This window comes from Brienomyrus brachyistius, chromosome 17, assembly GCF_023856365.1.
Source record: "Brienomyrus brachyistius isolate T26 chromosome 17, BBRACH_0.4, whole genome shotgun sequence".
Lineage (NCBI taxonomy): Eukaryota > Metazoa > Chordata > Actinopteri > Osteoglossiformes > Mormyridae > Brienomyrus > Brienomyrus brachyistius.
In genome coordinates, this window is record NC_064549.1 from 13254468 (window position 1) to 13270959 (window position 16492).

The window sequence follows — 16492 nt, forward strand, 5'->3', positions numbered from 1 at the left end:
ACGTGTGCATGTTTACGTGGCCTCACGCTCATTTATATACGTGTGCATGTTTACGTGGCCTCACGCTCATTTATATACGTGTGCATGTTTACGTGGCCTCACGCTCATTTATATACGTGTGCATGTTTACGTGGCCTCACGCTCATTTATATACGTGTGCATGTTTACGTGGCCTCACGCTCATTTATATATGTGTGCATGTTTACGTGGCCTCGCTCATTTACACGCATACTTGCATGTTCACGTGGCCTCACGCTCATTTATATACGTGTGCATGTTTACGTGGCCTCGCTCATTTACACGCATACTTGCATGTTCACGTGGCCTCATTCTGATTTACACACATGCATGAATGCTTACGTGGTCTCAGACTTATATACATGCATTTACTACCAGGGTACAGGTTCTGTGGTCCCTTCTTTCTTCACACCTCTGTTCTGCCTCCCTCCACGGCAGTTCCCCCCAGTCCCCCCATTCTGGAGGCGCGAGACGACCTGGTGAGCGAGGGCAACGAGACAGAGCTGAGCTGCACCACCATGGGCAGCAAACCCGCCGCCTCCATCCGCTGGATGAAGGGCCCCGAAGAACTGCAGGGTGGGTTGCCCTAGGCGATGCCTCATCAGGTCGACCCGGTCAGCTGCTCCGATGCAGCCTGTCAAGCAGGGAGCCCAATGGGCGGAGCTGGGAGGAACTCCTGCTAGGCATCTACTGCAGGGTATCTGCTGCAGGGTATCATCTGCGGCTTCTGCACTAGTACCAACCGCCGGCTCAGGTCCAGTACGGTATGGGTGTCTGCTTCGTGAAGCACCTTGGATATTCTGCGGGATGACATCGGTGAAATATTTGCAAATATCACGCTCATTGTTAATTACATGAGAGTTTCTTAAAATGACTTTTCATTTGCCAAACTGTGCTTCAGTATATTGTTCTGATGTTGGTGTGTCAATTTATTTTTCATTTTCTGCTGCAAGGAGAACTTTCTGAATGAAAATTGAATCTTGAAAAAATGAAATTAAAAGTCACACGAGCCGCTGTAGGAGGGGCTAAGGGCCGGTGGTAGCAGCCTGAGCGTGCCGCGGCATGTTTACACGAGGGTAGCTGGGCTGCCATGCCCGCACCGGTCTGTGCGTGCGCACCCCGTCGCCATGGTGAGGAGAGATACGGAGCGGCGAGGAGGCGTGAAGCAGCAAGCCTCTGCTTTGCCGCACGGATCTCGGCGGTCCCTGCCAGTAAATTGCTTTTGGCCGTCCTGCTGGGGGATTTCGATTTAATTAAACATGTTCATCTTTCAACCTAATTGCTTATAAGATGTTTAAGCCTGTTTTTTTTTTTTAAATATTGTTCAAAGGTTACAGCAACTTAACTAGGGAGTGTAAACACTGCCATCCTGATATGCAAAGCTGTTTACTTCCACATAATTTAGTCATTTTTATCCTGAACTCATTTAAATAGCAGTGCTAGTGTTCCCATTTTGTGTCTCCTGCTTACCGTAAAGCTCGATTGGGGGGGGGGGGGGGGGGGTGCAGCGTACTATAACCAGAAACTGGTAGGTCTGACCTAGACGACCAGGAGAAAGGCCTTATTGGGGGGCGGGGACTGTCTCCTGGGACCTGGACCTCCAGGCTTCGGGGTTAGGGGAAGCTCCCTTAATGTCAAGAATTACTTCATACTTCTTAACCTGAGGCTCCAAGTGGGAGTAGTTTTGGATTAGTGCCTTGGGAGATGGTATCGATTTCTGCATTTATCATGTCTTTTTATAGTCCTTCTTAGAAAGCACTGCTACGATCAGGCGTGGCATCGTGCACAAAGACCCAGGCATGGATGGGATGCCCATGGGTACCCCTTCCTTATGGGTTACCCAATGCCTCTTTTTTTTTTACCTTTGAGCTCCTGGCCCCCAGCAGGGCCACACACTACCATCACTGTACTGCGCATGCATCTGGCATGGTTTGGAAATATCGGGTCATGCGATGACCTTTAGAAGGGCGTGACATTTCGGTGAAGTTTTTGTGATTGAGCAAAGGGCGCGCGGCCGAAGACAGAAGCCTCTTTACCTGAGCGTGGAGATGCTTGGACAGAAGACCTGGAGCTGGCCCGTTAATGTTAATCACACATGTAGACATCTGGGAGGATGTTTCCTTTAAAGGTGATGTCCATCCAAAAGTTATATTAAGCTTTTGAATATTTAAAGGGGATGTCCACCAAAAGAATATGTTAAGCATACTCATTTGATTTTTTAAATATTCATATGTCCTTTGAGCTTCTTTGAGAACTTTGCCAAGATATTGGTTTGTGTTTTATTTATGTACTCTTTGTAGTGGTATATAATTTTATATGTAAAGTACAAAACATTATGTTAAATCTGTGTTAGTCCTGTTGTGTGTGAAGGACATTTGGCACTAGAACTGGTCAAAATAGCCTCTTGAGTGAGAGTTTTGCTCCATCTTCTTACCATGCTGCCTCGCACCTCCAGGAGAGACCATGGTGGAGGAGACCTATGACCACATGTTCACCGTCACCAGCCGACTCTCACTCACAGTCACCAGGGAAGACGACGGTGTGCCAATCATCTGCATAGTGGACCATCCGGCGGTGAAGGATCTCCAGGCCCAGACGTACTTGGAGGTGCAGTGTGAGTACAGCTGACCCAGCTCTGAACTCCATCCTCACCATGCCTATGGAACTCCACCCTCACCTTGCCTGTGGATCTCCACCCCCACCTTGCCTGCCTGCGTCACCCTAACTCCACCTCCACCCTGAAACCAAGCCACTTCACGCAGAGTGACCGATTTGGCCCTTAAGGGTTAAGAGGGAGCCTGAGCTGTTTAGGGCGATGTAACAGACTCTTATATAAGCGTATTGATTAAAAGCAGCAGTGTATCTAAGTGTATGTTCTCTGGTGAGTCTGGTAAAGGTTAACCTACCCTTTTGCAGCAGATTCGTTTATTCTGAAAGAGGAGGATCTCTCTGACCTTTCCACATAAAAGACAGGAAGGATCAGCTTCGCCACAACAGCTTGACATTTTTGCAATCTTGGATTACCGCTGATAAGGGGAGGGGGGGGACGTTTAGCGCACTGCTAAATTATCGGCCAGGGTCTTGGCACTGGAGTCCCGCCAGGAGAAGGAGGTGTTCTGGGGGGCGAGAGCAACACTTTAAAGAGGAGCTTGAGATGGGGGGGGCCCGAGTTCAGCGGACTTTGGGGGGAGTGTCCTGTGAAAGCTCCACGAGCCAACTCTGCCGGTGCCCAAGTCGTGATCCGCGAGTCATTCGACACGCAGGAGTGTTCGGGCCACTGAGATGGATGACGTGATCTCTGCAGGGCAGCGTACTGTCAGTTTGGGGGTGCAAAAGGATATTAAGTGGTGTATATCGTGGCCGAATGCACAAAACACAGGCCAGGAGTGTCATGAGTGGCTTTCCAAATGGGACTGGCACATTTCGCGTTGAATTAATTGTCTTGTAACAGGTGTCCGCATGTATCTGCGCCAGTCCTCAGGGACCCCCAGGCTGTCCACATTCATGCTCCTCCCAGCCGCCAGCAGCCCTGTACCAGCTCTTTGGTGTTACTCAGAGTGCTGGGAGGGAGCAGTGTGGACTGTCTGGTGGTCCTTGGAACTGGCTGAGAAGCACTGATGACCTGCAGGTGGCAGCATGTTGGGGTGAGAGGGCACCTGGGAATGTGACACAAGGCACTTTTCTGGGACCAAAACACGGCATGATGGGACCACGTGGATCTTCAGCCGAAACTTCTGGATCTCTTTCTCAAGGGATTAAAAGTATTGAGCTCAGATCCTTCAAGGACAGGGCTGTCTTTTTTGGTGCCCTTCTTATTCAGTTACTATTAAATTAATTTGCCGTCCACAATTAGGCCGTGGTGTCGGTCTGCAGATGAACGCTTGATGTCTACACTTGCCTGCTGATTATAAAGGATGGTGAGGCTCCCTACTCGTGGTTTTGTGAATTTCATTTAGCGCGTTAGATTTCTGCATGATTAAGCAGATCATCCTGTGGGTGGTGTGGATTTATACGTCTCGTCCAGTGAAATACAATTAATATGTGTGTTTGTGCGTGTGTGAGTATGTGTTTCTCCTACAATGTAATAAAAACCTGTTATTATGACGTTGTAAGGACCATTTTTCAGGTCCCCAGAAGGATCTGTGAATACAGTGATATGCAATCAAAAAACTAAAAATGCCGAAAGTCTCGTATTTTGTTTGGTTACTTATGATTACAGTTCGGGCTGGTTAGGGGTTAAGGTTGTCATGTTGGAAATAGGAGTTTTCGGCAAAGATATGAGTGGAGAGTCCCCACAAAGATATAACTACAAATCCGTGTGTCTGTGTGTGTGTGTGTGTGAGAGAGAGAGAGAGAGAGAGAGAGAGAGAGAGAGAGAGAGAGATTGACCATTGTGGCTGTATCACAGTAACAATGTGGTGATGTGTTAGATCTGTAAGCGCCAAAGTGCTTCAGCTGGATTGAAACTCGCTCACTCATGCATGCTATATGCACTTGAGACGTCAAAATAGGTTCTAGCCCTGCACCAGAAGATCCTTGTGGTTTGGAAAAACTCACGGCATCTCAGTTCCTGAAACCAATCAGTGCAGTTCCCATATAACTGCAGCCCACACTGGACAGTCAGTTTAGTCTCCTGGCATGACATACATGAGTTCCTTTTTAATTACAGTGTAAACTTACACTAGTGCTTGTTGATCATCTAGACAGTCACACACCCTATCATCACAGCACTGTGGTGGAAGAAATAAAAATTATGCTGTCTGTTTTTAGAGTTTTTATTTCTCATTTAGGTCATATATCTGCTCGGTGAAGCCAGCACTGAGTCTTATTTTGGGGGGGACGCTGGGCTATAGACCAATCCCTGCTGGTTGTAATAGCCTATCTTAAGCAGTGGTGAAGGTGAAGATGAAGTTGATGGGGGAGGGTGCAAGGGGCAGAGAGGTCCTTACAGTAGATCCAGAAAGTAACCTTGGATCATCCAGGCTGAGCCAGTAACTTGGACCTTTGATCCTCCAGAGTTGTACAGCCCGCCAGTTTAGTGTTTGTTTGTTTGGGTGACCAATGGACAAGAACCTCGCAGCTCAAGAATTTGTTTTCACAGTGCTGTAATGCGAGAGACTCAGCCAGCGTGTAAATACAGGGATTGTGTGTCACTCTTTAAGTGAGCGGTTCTGTATGAGAACAAATGAATGAAATACAATGTTACTGTGTCTGCTGAGCACACAATTGGTAGTGTGTCTAGCAGGACTAGAATTACACCTTGTTAACGGAAATCAATTTGTATTGTTCTTGGGATGCTGAAGCATTGTGGGTAATAACTATACGTGTTTATATAAACACCTGCAGGTTGTAGCTTTGCTGAGATTCAGCTGCAGGAACCCAGAGTAACACGTCGGTTTGCACTCATGAATTGTTCTTCCTGCCGGACAGACAAGCCAGAAGTGAAGATCATTGTGGAGTTTCCCGAAGGCTTGACCAGAGAAGGAGAGAACCTTGAGCTAACCTGCAAAGCCAAAGGCAAACCTCAGTACGTCCACTCTCAGTCGCCACAAATAAACACCTGCTTGCTCTCCTCTTTGGGAACGGCCCATAAGTTCAAAATCACAAGCAGATCACCCCAGATCTACTCTGTCCCCGAGGCTGATGGTCAGATCCGTTTTGCACGTGGTCAGTGTCAGTAAGCAATGTAACATAGGCACTGTAAGTCATCTGGACCTAAAGCTTGTGTTAATCTAATATATACTGATGGGAAATGTTCCCCAAAGCAGCCTTGGCAATAATGATGAGGTCGGCAGTATGGACCCAGCCGAGCAAATGCCCCTGTGTTTTCGGTCTTCCAGGCCACAGCAGATTAACTGGGTGAAACTAGACGACGATGTTCCCTCGCATGCAGTAATAAAGGGCTCGGACCTCCTCATCGAGAACCTCAACAAGTCGTACAACGGCACGTACCGCTGCGTGGCCACCAACTCCGTGGGCGAGTCCTATGATGATTACATCCTCTACGTCTACGGTATGTAGGTCGGGGGCCCGGCTCCGGAAGAATGGGCCGCCGCTCCTCCTCCCGGTGTGTCAGAAATATTATATGATGTTGTTCTCCTAGTCTGACCCAAAGAGGTTTCCTACCTCGCGGGAGAACGCTGCCCCCCTTTTGGCTCTGGATGTACTCTGACATCGCCTATTGTATTATAAAACCTCTGCAGGGATGGGTTGGCTCTACTTCTTTAGCAAAGGATCAATAGATTGAAAAAAATCAATTTTTGCAAAGGTTATATTTCTGTGAGAACTGAAATACCCGAATAGGTGTTCTATAAAAGACTTCACAATGGATACAATAGAGGGACACACTTCAGCAAGGGCTTAAAACCACATTGGCCTTTCTTGCTCAAAATTAGCAAATGGAGATGTGTATGGACAAGATCATTGTCATGTTTTCTTTAACAGTAGATGAAACGCTGTCAACTAAAGGCACTGCTTCACCAGAGCCATTAGGCTTGTATTTTCTAAGATAGTACTGACCATCAGGAGAGCAGGGACAGGATTTAGGGGTAATTTAGGTGCAGAATGAGTGATGTGGCTGAGGACCAGGCAGGTTCTCATATGGATGAAATAGCTACTAGGGGTCAACCTACTGCTGTAGTCCTGGCTTGGATTAGAACCATTACTGAGGACGAGGTATGGATGAGATTGGTGCCATGGGTGAGTCTTGTCTTCCTGTCTTCCAAGTCCAGTTTTTGGATGGGGGCTCATAGCTGTTGTCCAGGCTCCTTTGGGACTCTTAGCTTATGTCCAGGTTTGGATGAGACTGATAGCTGAGGACGCCGTAACGGGGAGCTCGTCTGAACTCTGTGACTTTGCTTGTCTATGTTTCCAGCTCTGCTCCTGGCCTGCAGTTGGTCTGATTCGGCATGACCGTTTCTGTTATCTGAGACCAGAATTTTACTCGCAATCATTCCAACCCCAGCCTGCCTGCTATAGATCTGCCCATCCACCAAAATACCAAGCATAACGTTCACCAGAATTCGGGAAATCCGAAAACTGTGCCATCAGCAATAGCGTTAACCACAATTCCTCTTCGGAGACCGGCCAGTGAGCCGAGATCGGGGCCGTGATGGATGTGCCTGAGCGAGCTTGTGTCTGAGAATCACCGCTCTCGCTGATGGAGCATGCTCCCTAATCTGGTTACGGTGGAAAAATGGATTCTTTGAGATGCATCTCAAAAGCAATTTACACACCCACGTTAAGAGCCCTGGAGTGGGACAGCGCCCGGCTCCGAGGAGCCTATAATGCATTTAGACTTGTCCTAACCTTATAAAAGTGGCCCTCAGTCCATCCTCAGTGTCTCGCCTTAACTAATGTCTCTTGCGAAATGGGACGTTTTTGGGATTTCCTCCATCAGCGGTCGCTTGGGGCTTGGTCACTCTGCAACAGACCATTGCTGTGGATGTCGTATGACAGGGAAGCTCACGTGGGCGTTTATGTAACTTCCTGTCTGTCTCCGGGGCTGTCCGCGGCAGCACCGCCTGCTAACCCGTCGTGGTGACTCGTGGCAGCCTGCTTACTTTGCGCTTCTGCTTCTCCTCCTCACATGAATAATGTAGTCGTGCCTCGGTCCCAAGGCGGCCAGCGTTCTCTGCCATAATCACAGAAAAGACCGATGTCCTTTTAGGCGTCTGTGACAGGGTTCAGACTCGCCGGCGGGCCGCCGCTGTATGGGAACGAGGATACCAGCAAACCCTAACCCCCGTGGTTTCGGTGAGGCCGTCCACATGTCCTGTGTGCTGACAGCTCCCCCTTTCTCTTTTGCTTTCGGCGAATTTGAGCACAGGTGCTTTCCGTCTCTCTCCCAGCCTTCGTCGGTGACTCATTCGGGTCACTTAAATCAATTCGGTGGAAGGAGAAAGTGTCTCCCTCTCTCTTTTTTGTATTAGGTTTTAACTGTAAAATCTCCGAGGTGTCTGTGTGCTGGCCTGTGCCCGAGCATATTCAATAAGGTGGCTGCGTCAGTCTATAGGAAAGATAAAAAAAAAAAAAACGTGCCCTTACAGACTAACATTCCCATGTGGAGCTTGACAAACATTGGAAAGCCAAATTCCTCATGTGTTTTGATTTGCTCTCCATCTCTTGTATCTTTGTTTTTCAGGTTTCCCATAAGGGGATGTAGGAAGAGTCACTGTCGCTTCTGTCTGAGTTCACTTCAGAGCACCTGGACTCTGTAATATGTAGGGCTCCTTTATTCCCCAGACAAATTGTCTGCTCTGTCTATCCAATATCTTCCCCAGGATAAGTGACGGGACAGGCTGCCTTTGAAAATTAAGCTCACCCAGCCTCTCACGCATGGGTGTCACTTGAACTGCCCGAATAATACAGTGACCTTCCACTCTACTCGCCCACTGTAGAGTATTCTTTCCTTTCTGTTTTGCACTTGAACTTATTATCGTAAACTGTTATTACACATTTTTCTGGTGAGATAGATGTGTTCACCTAGATTGTGTTGTGTGTGTTTTTCACAGAGCTCATTCCCTATTAGCTAACTTCACAGAGGGACTGTCTGAGCAGAGACTGGTCATCTGTTCTGTCAGTCATCAGAGGCTGAGCTTTGCTGAGCTTTTACTCTAGCACAAACAGCCGGGGTCTCTGAATGTTCTGCCTGACGCAGATGCATTAAGTGGCACTAATCGTGGCATATGACCACAAATCATCCACTCGGGGGACAGACAGACAGACAGACACACACACACGAACATAGAACTTGTAGGGATAATAAGAAGGGTTCACAAGGAGGTCCAATCCTCCATTAGCCTGCCCTGAAAATGTCCAGCCCTCACTGTCCTCGGGGATGTCCCCAAACCCAGCCAGACACAGATTTAATGAGCCTGCTCGTTAAAGTCCAAACAGTTAGATCGATTCACGATCAGTCCCCAGTAGACATCAGTAAGCTCCGAATCCTTCAAGAGGTCGTTGCTAATTTGTTTGTAGGAGCCTGTTGCAGCTTTCATGTATTTGGCCCTTCTTAAGCAGAGCTTTCAGCTTCCTGCCAGCTGGGCAGGACTTGGCTGACATTTACACCATATATGGGCCGAGTATATCTCAGAATTTTAGCAATGTGTTGAGTATTTGCCCCAGACCAAATTTAATAGTTGTTTATCACATATATGTTGAATATTATTTTTATGCTTTAAATGCATATTTATTCAAATTTCTCTCACTGCAGGTGCAGGTGGTCTTCAGGCTGAGTATTTTTAAGTACTTTTTATTTTTTTCATTTTACTCTTTTTTTTTCCCCCATGAATTAATGTAAATGGCATTCGTTCTGGTGCTCAGGTTTCACCCCACAGTCCAAAGACATGCAATTAACTGGTTTGCTGTCCCTAACTTGCCCATAGTCTATGTACCCTGCGACAGACCGACATTCTGTCCAGGGTGTCCCCCGCCTTGTACCCTGTGACAGACCGGCATCCTGTCCAGGGTGTCCCCCGCCTTGTACCCTGTGACAGACCGGCATCCTGTCCAGGGTGTCCCCCGCCTTGTACCCTGTGACATACCGGCATCCTGTTCAGGGTGTCCCCCGCCTTGTACCCTGTGACAGACCGGCATCCTGTCCAGGGTGTCCCCCGCCTTGTACCCTGTGACAGACCGGCATCCTGTCCAGGGTGTCCCCCGCCTTGTACCCTGTGACAGACCGGCATCTTGTCTAGGGTGTCCCCCGCCTTGTACCCTGTGACAGACCGGCATCCTGTCCAGGGTATCCCCTACCTTGTGCCATGTGCTGCTTGGAATAGGCTCTATGTCCACCCACGAATGACTAAGTTGTTGGAAGATGGTCGGATGGATGGATTTAAATTTTTTTTGTAAAAAATAAATACTAGCTTGACCCTTGTATGCCTTCCTAAAACATCCTGGAGTGGGATTCTTTTTGGCAGACTGTTTTTGGGAGAGCTGAGCCCTCCTCCACTTTCTGTCCACTGGCAGGAGCAGCAGATAGGAGAGTTTCATGGAATAGAAAGAGAGTAATTGACCTGACAGTCCTGTACCGTGAATCACTGTAGTTTGCGACAGCTAGCAACTTTCCTGTGACAACTTATGATCTATGTGAGAGCTTTATCAGCATGGTCCTCATACAGATCTGCAGGAGCCTCCCGGCGTCAGAGGCGCGGAGCACCATGCGGCCACTCAGCGCTGCAGGAGTAACACACAGCTGTCATTTACGCTTTATTTCTCCCATTGGGTTTGATATTATCATGCCAGGGATTTTCAGCCTTTGTAAACAAGGGGCTCCCAAATGAATGCCGACCCGTGCTGGTCCCACCCCCCACACCACCACTAAAAACTGATCACACAAAAGAGTAAATAACTAAGAACTCAGGAATTGGAGCAGGGGGAGGTTATAGTTTGATAGTGCCCCCTTAATACTTTTTGCGTTGCCTAAACCAGTTGATAATACTCCCATCTATGGAGAGTCTCTGTACCCCCTCCCCTTCCCCCACCCCATTTGCGCTGGGGTCTTCAAAGCACTGCACTGCACTGCACTGCACTGCACTGCACTGCTATAGCTCTTAAAAGAGAGCTCCATGCTTCTTACAACACCTAACATACCCGAGCAGACCTCAACCTCCCCTCCTCACCCCCTACGTTGTCCTACTCCGTACGTCTTTCCCTCGAGTGCTGAGGCCCAGCTGGGAAAATAGGAATAATTAGCGATATTAGTAAAATTAAAACACATCTTAACACGACTAGAGCTCCTTCATTTATATTTTTGTGTTCATTGCAATTTTTAGAATTATTCCATTTTGAAAGTACTTGAGAAGGTCACATCTCAAATTAGTGCTGCATTTAATATGTATTTATCTGTAGTGGAAAATCATAGTGAGGACAAGATGGCCTCCCTCCGGAGGTGTTAGCCAAGTCAGATAGCAGCAGTTGCTTTCACAGGGCGCAGGGAGCCTTCAGTCTGCCACCTTTGCTGCTGATGTCACCCCCCACTACCGCCCTGCCTCAGCGTGGCAGGCGCACACACCCACGCCCCTCACAGCTCGCACTGCAGGCCGCGGTCCACCCCATGCCATCCCGCCCAGCCTGCTTCTGGTGCGAACTCTTCTTTCCTTTCCGGTCTGCTCTGAATGCCGCGCGTTGGCTTCGGTCTGCTCGGGCTTCCGGTTTCCCACGGACTGGTTGCTCGGCAGTCAGTCCCGCACTATTCTTCCATCATGGGGGGGTGGGGGCGGGGGGGGGGCGCAGTGCCGCATGCCACAATGCTCCTAGCACCAGGCCCTTCCCTGCTGGCTGTCGTTCACCCCCTAACGCAGGGGGCCGTGGGACCTCGACCTCGCCTTCATTGTTCAGTAGGAGAAATACGGCCACTGTTATAGACTCTTCCGCCTGCTCATGAAATGGGTTTCTCTGACAGGATACAGGCCTGGGGACAGCCTAGTCTGCACTAACGATTTCACATTCGTATGGCCAGATTTAAAAAACATATTTTAGTTAGAAGTCTAGTGGGCTTTGGTTGGTGTTACTGTTCAGTGTTCTGGCAGTCAGGCTGAGTCACAGAGATGTTCTTGTGGGACCTCGAAATCTGGCTGTTATTGTGTGACTCTGGTAGTGATTGCACATGTGACCGACCCTGATACCGGCTGACACCTGGGAAATAGAGCAAAGATCACCTGTATTCTCACAGGAAGGCAGGGGGCAGGTTTTGGCCTCAAACACTTGAAGGCTTGTCTAGGCTGTGCCCTGGGGGGGGGGGGCTGCGCCCTCAGCACTGACACTCAGATCACAGTTATTGCCAGTCTTCAGCTCTCCAAGCACACTGCCCCTCAGCATCATCTTACTGCGCAGCACACTTTTCGTGTACCCCTGTTCCCAGAATTGTGGTTGATACTGTATGAATTAAATCTCTGTCCGCTTTCAGTGTCAGGCATTATGGTGGAATCTTATCAAGAGTCCATAAAGGAATGTGCTTTCTGCCAGTAATCATTAATGGTTATTGACTAGTTACTGCGGTGTTGATCGTCCAGCGGTGTGAAACAGGAACCGCTATGCATTCTGGGCTCCTTCCTCTTGCTCTTGAAATGAGTTTCAGTGAGTTTCGTTGACTGAAGTTAGTGAGAGCCGTTTGCCAGACAGTTATCATTCCTGGGAAGGATGGAAGATTGAGGAGCTTCTGTTCACCTACATTTTCCATACATAACATTTTTCCATACATCACAGTAACACTGCTTGATGTGCATCAGCATTTCCTTCCCATCCATGTTCCCGATCCTGCTGTACAGCTGCTTTTGTTCTGCTTATTTTCCTCATTTTTGTTGTGTCATCAGTGTTTTTATTTCTCCATCCAGATGTTCTCACCACCACTTCTGTTCCCACTTCCAAGACCCCTGTCCCAGACGGAAGCCGAGGTATGGTAGCACTGTGTGTGTGTGTGTGTGTGTGTGTGTGTGTGTGTGTGTGTGTGTGTGTATGTGAGCGGGTATACCTTGCCTTATGGGGACACAATGTCCCCAGAACATGATGTGTGTGTGTGTGTGTGTGTGTGTGTGTGTGTGTGTGTGTGTGTGTGTGTGTGTGTGTGTGTGTGTGTATGTGTGTGTATGTCTGTGTCTGTGTGTGGGGGGGTTTGCATATATACGGGGGAATTAATGTGATAAAACTTGCTATTTTGATGTTGTGGGGACCATTTTTTTGTCTCCACAAGGGAAACTCAATTTTATAAAGATTTGTGACTTGCAATCAAAAAACTAAAATTGTCAAAATGCTTGTATTTTGTTTGGTTTCTTATGGTAAAGGTTGGGGCTGGGTGGGGGTTAAGGTTTAGCTACGTCAGTTTTCCACTGTAAATTATGTGAGCCGCACCTGAGGCGTACTGAGCTCACATGGTCCTGCTTACTAGCAGGATCAAAAGCACGACCAAACTGAGCTGGTTCAGTTACCCCCATCTGATTGGTCTAAATGCACAGAGATACCAGTGTTCTACACACGGATCATCCATCCATCCATTTTCTGAAACCGCTTGTCCTTTTCAGGGTCGCGGGGGATCTGGGGCCTATCCCGGATACATGTATTATCTGAAGGATAAAGCTTTTATTCTAGAACTAGAGAATTTCTAACCTTCTATTAATAAGTATTATAGAACAGTTGAACGGAATAGATTCGTAATGCAAATTTTCACAAGCGAATGCTAATTATGGTAGCGTTTCGTACTTGTATCATGCGGTGATTCTTACAGACATGCTAGCGAAAATTAGCATACAGTAAAAAAATAATAATTGCACGTAGTAAATCATGAAGTACGCTATGTGAACAGTAAATAAGCTTTTCTTTGCTATTACATCACTGTCACTCTCCAAATTTAAAAATGCCAGTATTGAGCTGAGCTTGCTATGATGGGAAACTGAAGCAAGCTGGAACCGTGCAGTGATTGGTCTCTTTTCGAGGTACGAGTCGGGTAGGGGTCGGTTCCTGTATGCCAGTGGAAAAGCAAATTAGGGCTTTTCCCATAAAAACTAAAGGACAATCCCTACAAACATATGAATGCAAACATGTGGTGCATGTGTGTGTCAGAGAACATCTGTCAGTGTGAATGTGTGAGTTTTTCTGGAGTATGTGTTCCTCTGTATTACCAATATCTGATAAGGGAATATAATCTCGAGGTAGGTGTTCTCATTTTGATAGCCCTCAGTAATAAGGTCCTTGTTCTTACAGTGATAGCCCAGGTGCAGTGTCAGCCCTTTGTGAAAAGTTTCCCTGTTCTTATAGTGATGGCCCAGGTACAGTGACAGCCCTCTGTGATAAGAACCCTGTTCTTACACAATAGCCTGGGTACAATGTCAGCCCTCAGTAATAAGGTCCCTATTCTTACAGTGATAGCCCAGGTACAGTGTCAGCCCTTTGTGAATAGTTTCCCTGTTCTTATAGTGATGGCCCAGGTACAGTGATAGCCCTCTGTGATAAGAACCCTGTTCTTACACAATAGCCTGGGTACAATGTCAGCCCTCAGTAATAAGGTCCCTATTCATACAGTGATAGCCCAGGTACAGTGTCAGCCCTTTGTGAAAAGTTTCCCTGTTCTTATAGTGATAGCCCAGGTACAGTGTCAGCCATCTGTGATAAGGTTCCTATTCTTACATTGATAACCCAGGAACAATGTCAGTCGTCTGTGATAAGATTCCTGTTCTTACGGTGATAGCCTGGGTACAGTGTCAGCCCTTTGTGATATGGTCTCTATTCTTGCAGTACTAGCCCAAGTACATTTTCAGCTCTCTGTGATAAAATCCCTGTTCTTACAATGATAGCCCAGGTATAGTGTCAGCCCTCTGTGATAAGGTTTCTGTTTTTACAGTGATAGTCCAGTTATTTTTTTTAGTTATGTTTAGTAAACAGTGTCACTCTTATTTTAAATGATGAAATCTTTACTGTTCAAGAAATATTTTAAAATCTGTTATATGACATAGTTTCACAATGTGACTCTAGCAGGGGTATGCAGTCTTATCCACAAAGGGCCAGTGTGTTTGCAACTCCCTAATTAGATTACATATTAGAGGACTGATTGGCTGAAGAGGCCTCACACCTGGGTTTGTACAGCTGACCTAAAGGTTACCCCAAAATCCTGCATATACAAGGGCCCTTTGCAGATAAGATTGCCCACACCTGCATTATAGCATGCGTGCACATCGCAATGTCACAATATGCATTGCCCCCTGCTCCTGCCCCCTCCTGCCATTAGGGCATTTTATACCCCCCCCCCCCCAGACACCACTGATTTTCATGGACTGTTTGTGTTACAGATCTCACTTCTAAGCCCATCTCCATTCTTCTCAATCTTATCAGGATGAGCAGTCATTCTCCTCCCCATCCTGTGACCAGGGTCTGTGTTGTACCTTTCAGCTTTCTGCTTGTCTGTTTCAGGGAAGCAGGCATTTTTATAGAAGCCACTCCCCTCACCCACTATAATCCCATTGGTTTTACTCCCTGATACCAACTGGTATGCATAATGCTAACCTCTTCATCTCTAGATCTTTATCCCAATACTCCCCAGTCTGTCCCTTGAACCTCTTTCTTTTCAATCTTCTATAATAATAATAATAACAATAACAATAATCATTATTATTATTTAATCATCCCATGATAATTTCCTTCTTTGTGTGTATTTAACGCCTGTGTTATGCTTCAGTCCCCAGTCACTCTCAGACCTTCCCTTTCCAAACACACCCCCTGCCCCCCCCCCCCCCCCCCAGATTGTTGTGGGATGAGTATAGATCTGGAACACCTAATGCATTTATCCGCACGGAGGGGTAGAGGCTGCTTTGAAATGTAATACATTTTTGATAAAGTAGATCCAAGAGCAATGGACTAGGGGTGTGTGTGCACTTAAAAAAATCTATTAAACCCAATGTGGGGCAGAATTACCCAGCAGCCATGGGAGGTGGCATTTAGCGATGACTAAATTGCCATTTATCCCACAAAATAAATGGCTAAATGGACGAATCCGGCTTTCTGCTATCTGCAGCGAGGAGAGATGTCATTAACTACGGCTTGGGTTGTTTTTGTTCCACTAAGCGCAGCTTTGAAATGCACATTTATTTATATTTGAAAATGTGCTTTTTTCTGATGCTGGAGAAGGGAGCTGTATTTCACCACATCTCTAGCTGATGTGAAGGTTGCTGGGTGACCCCCACCCCCCCACCGCATCCACCCCGCCACGCCATCCACTCCCCGTATCGGACATACAAGCCTTATCTTATCTGTATTGTCCGGAAGTTGCATAGCGCAGTAGATCTGTTCATGTGATGTCAAAGTGTGGCCATGAGGCGACCCTGCAGTAACTGAGACTGGAAGATCACAGTAACACAATGTTGTTGCTGTTCCATGAGTAGCTTGGAGAACCTGCACGCTGTGTAATTATTTTAATGAGAAATTCGTGTCTTATTGCACACTTCTTCGCAAGAAAGCAGTTTATTTGCAGTTTTAATTTAAGTGACGTGAAAGTAATGGTCAACCCACGCAAACAAAGGAAGCTGGCTGTCATTGCGTAAATTGGATGGACGAACGGTGTGAATTAAGTCAATAAATTGGTTTTTCACAGGTGCTGGTTTTCTCATTTATCCCCCTGTCTAATGGGAGAAGATGCAGAGAAGCTTTGCTGGTGAAGAGGGGGAGTGGTGATCTAAAGGTCAACAGCATTACCTTTAGGAAAGATGGATATCGCCATTAAAAATTAATAAAAGCAAAGCTAAGGGAAAGTGGTTAGTGCTTAGCTTCATGCTAACCCAAGGCTTATTTCATAGTAATTTTTTTCCCTATCAAATTATAACAATTGGGATAGTGCTGGGTTCTCCATATTGCAGAATTAGCCAGGAAGCTGTACTATAACTGGATCAAATCCATATACCCTAACACACCCGTTAGCGAAAGCACATGCCAGTTGATATACATGGTCATTTGTGTAATCATGGACAATGGTATCCACCATGGTTAG

General features: G+C 47.0%; 1 protein-coding gene and 1 long non-coding RNA gene across 8 annotated transcripts in view; both read left to right on the forward strand.

Annotated features, from left to right (window-relative positions):
* The window catches only part of cadm1b (cell adhesion molecule 1b), a 134657-nt gene that overhangs the window by 96459 nt on the left and 21706 nt on the right, over positions 1-16492 (forward strand). For 3 of the 7 annotated variants that reach the window (XM_048980487.1, XM_048980486.1, XM_048980488.1), the window contains 5 exons: positions 457-594; positions 2474-2632; positions 5449-5545; positions 5859-6031; positions 12357-12416. In XM_048980487.1, coding sequence (XP_048836444.1) covers positions 457-594; positions 2474-2632; positions 5449-5545; positions 5859-6031; positions 12357-12416 — 627 coding nt within the window. The remainder of the gene's footprint in view (positions 1-456; positions 595-2473; positions 2633-5448; positions 5546-5858; positions 6032-12356; positions 12417-16492) is intronic. The other 4 variants (XM_048980489.1, XM_048980490.1, XM_048980491.1 and 1 more) reach the window with 2 other exon arrangements.
* LOC125711520 (uncharacterized) lies at positions 12544-15249 on the forward strand. Its single transcript, XR_007383029.1, has 2 exons — positions 12544-14208; positions 14315-15249. It is a non-coding gene; the product is annotated as an uncharacterized LOC125711520 (long non-coding RNA).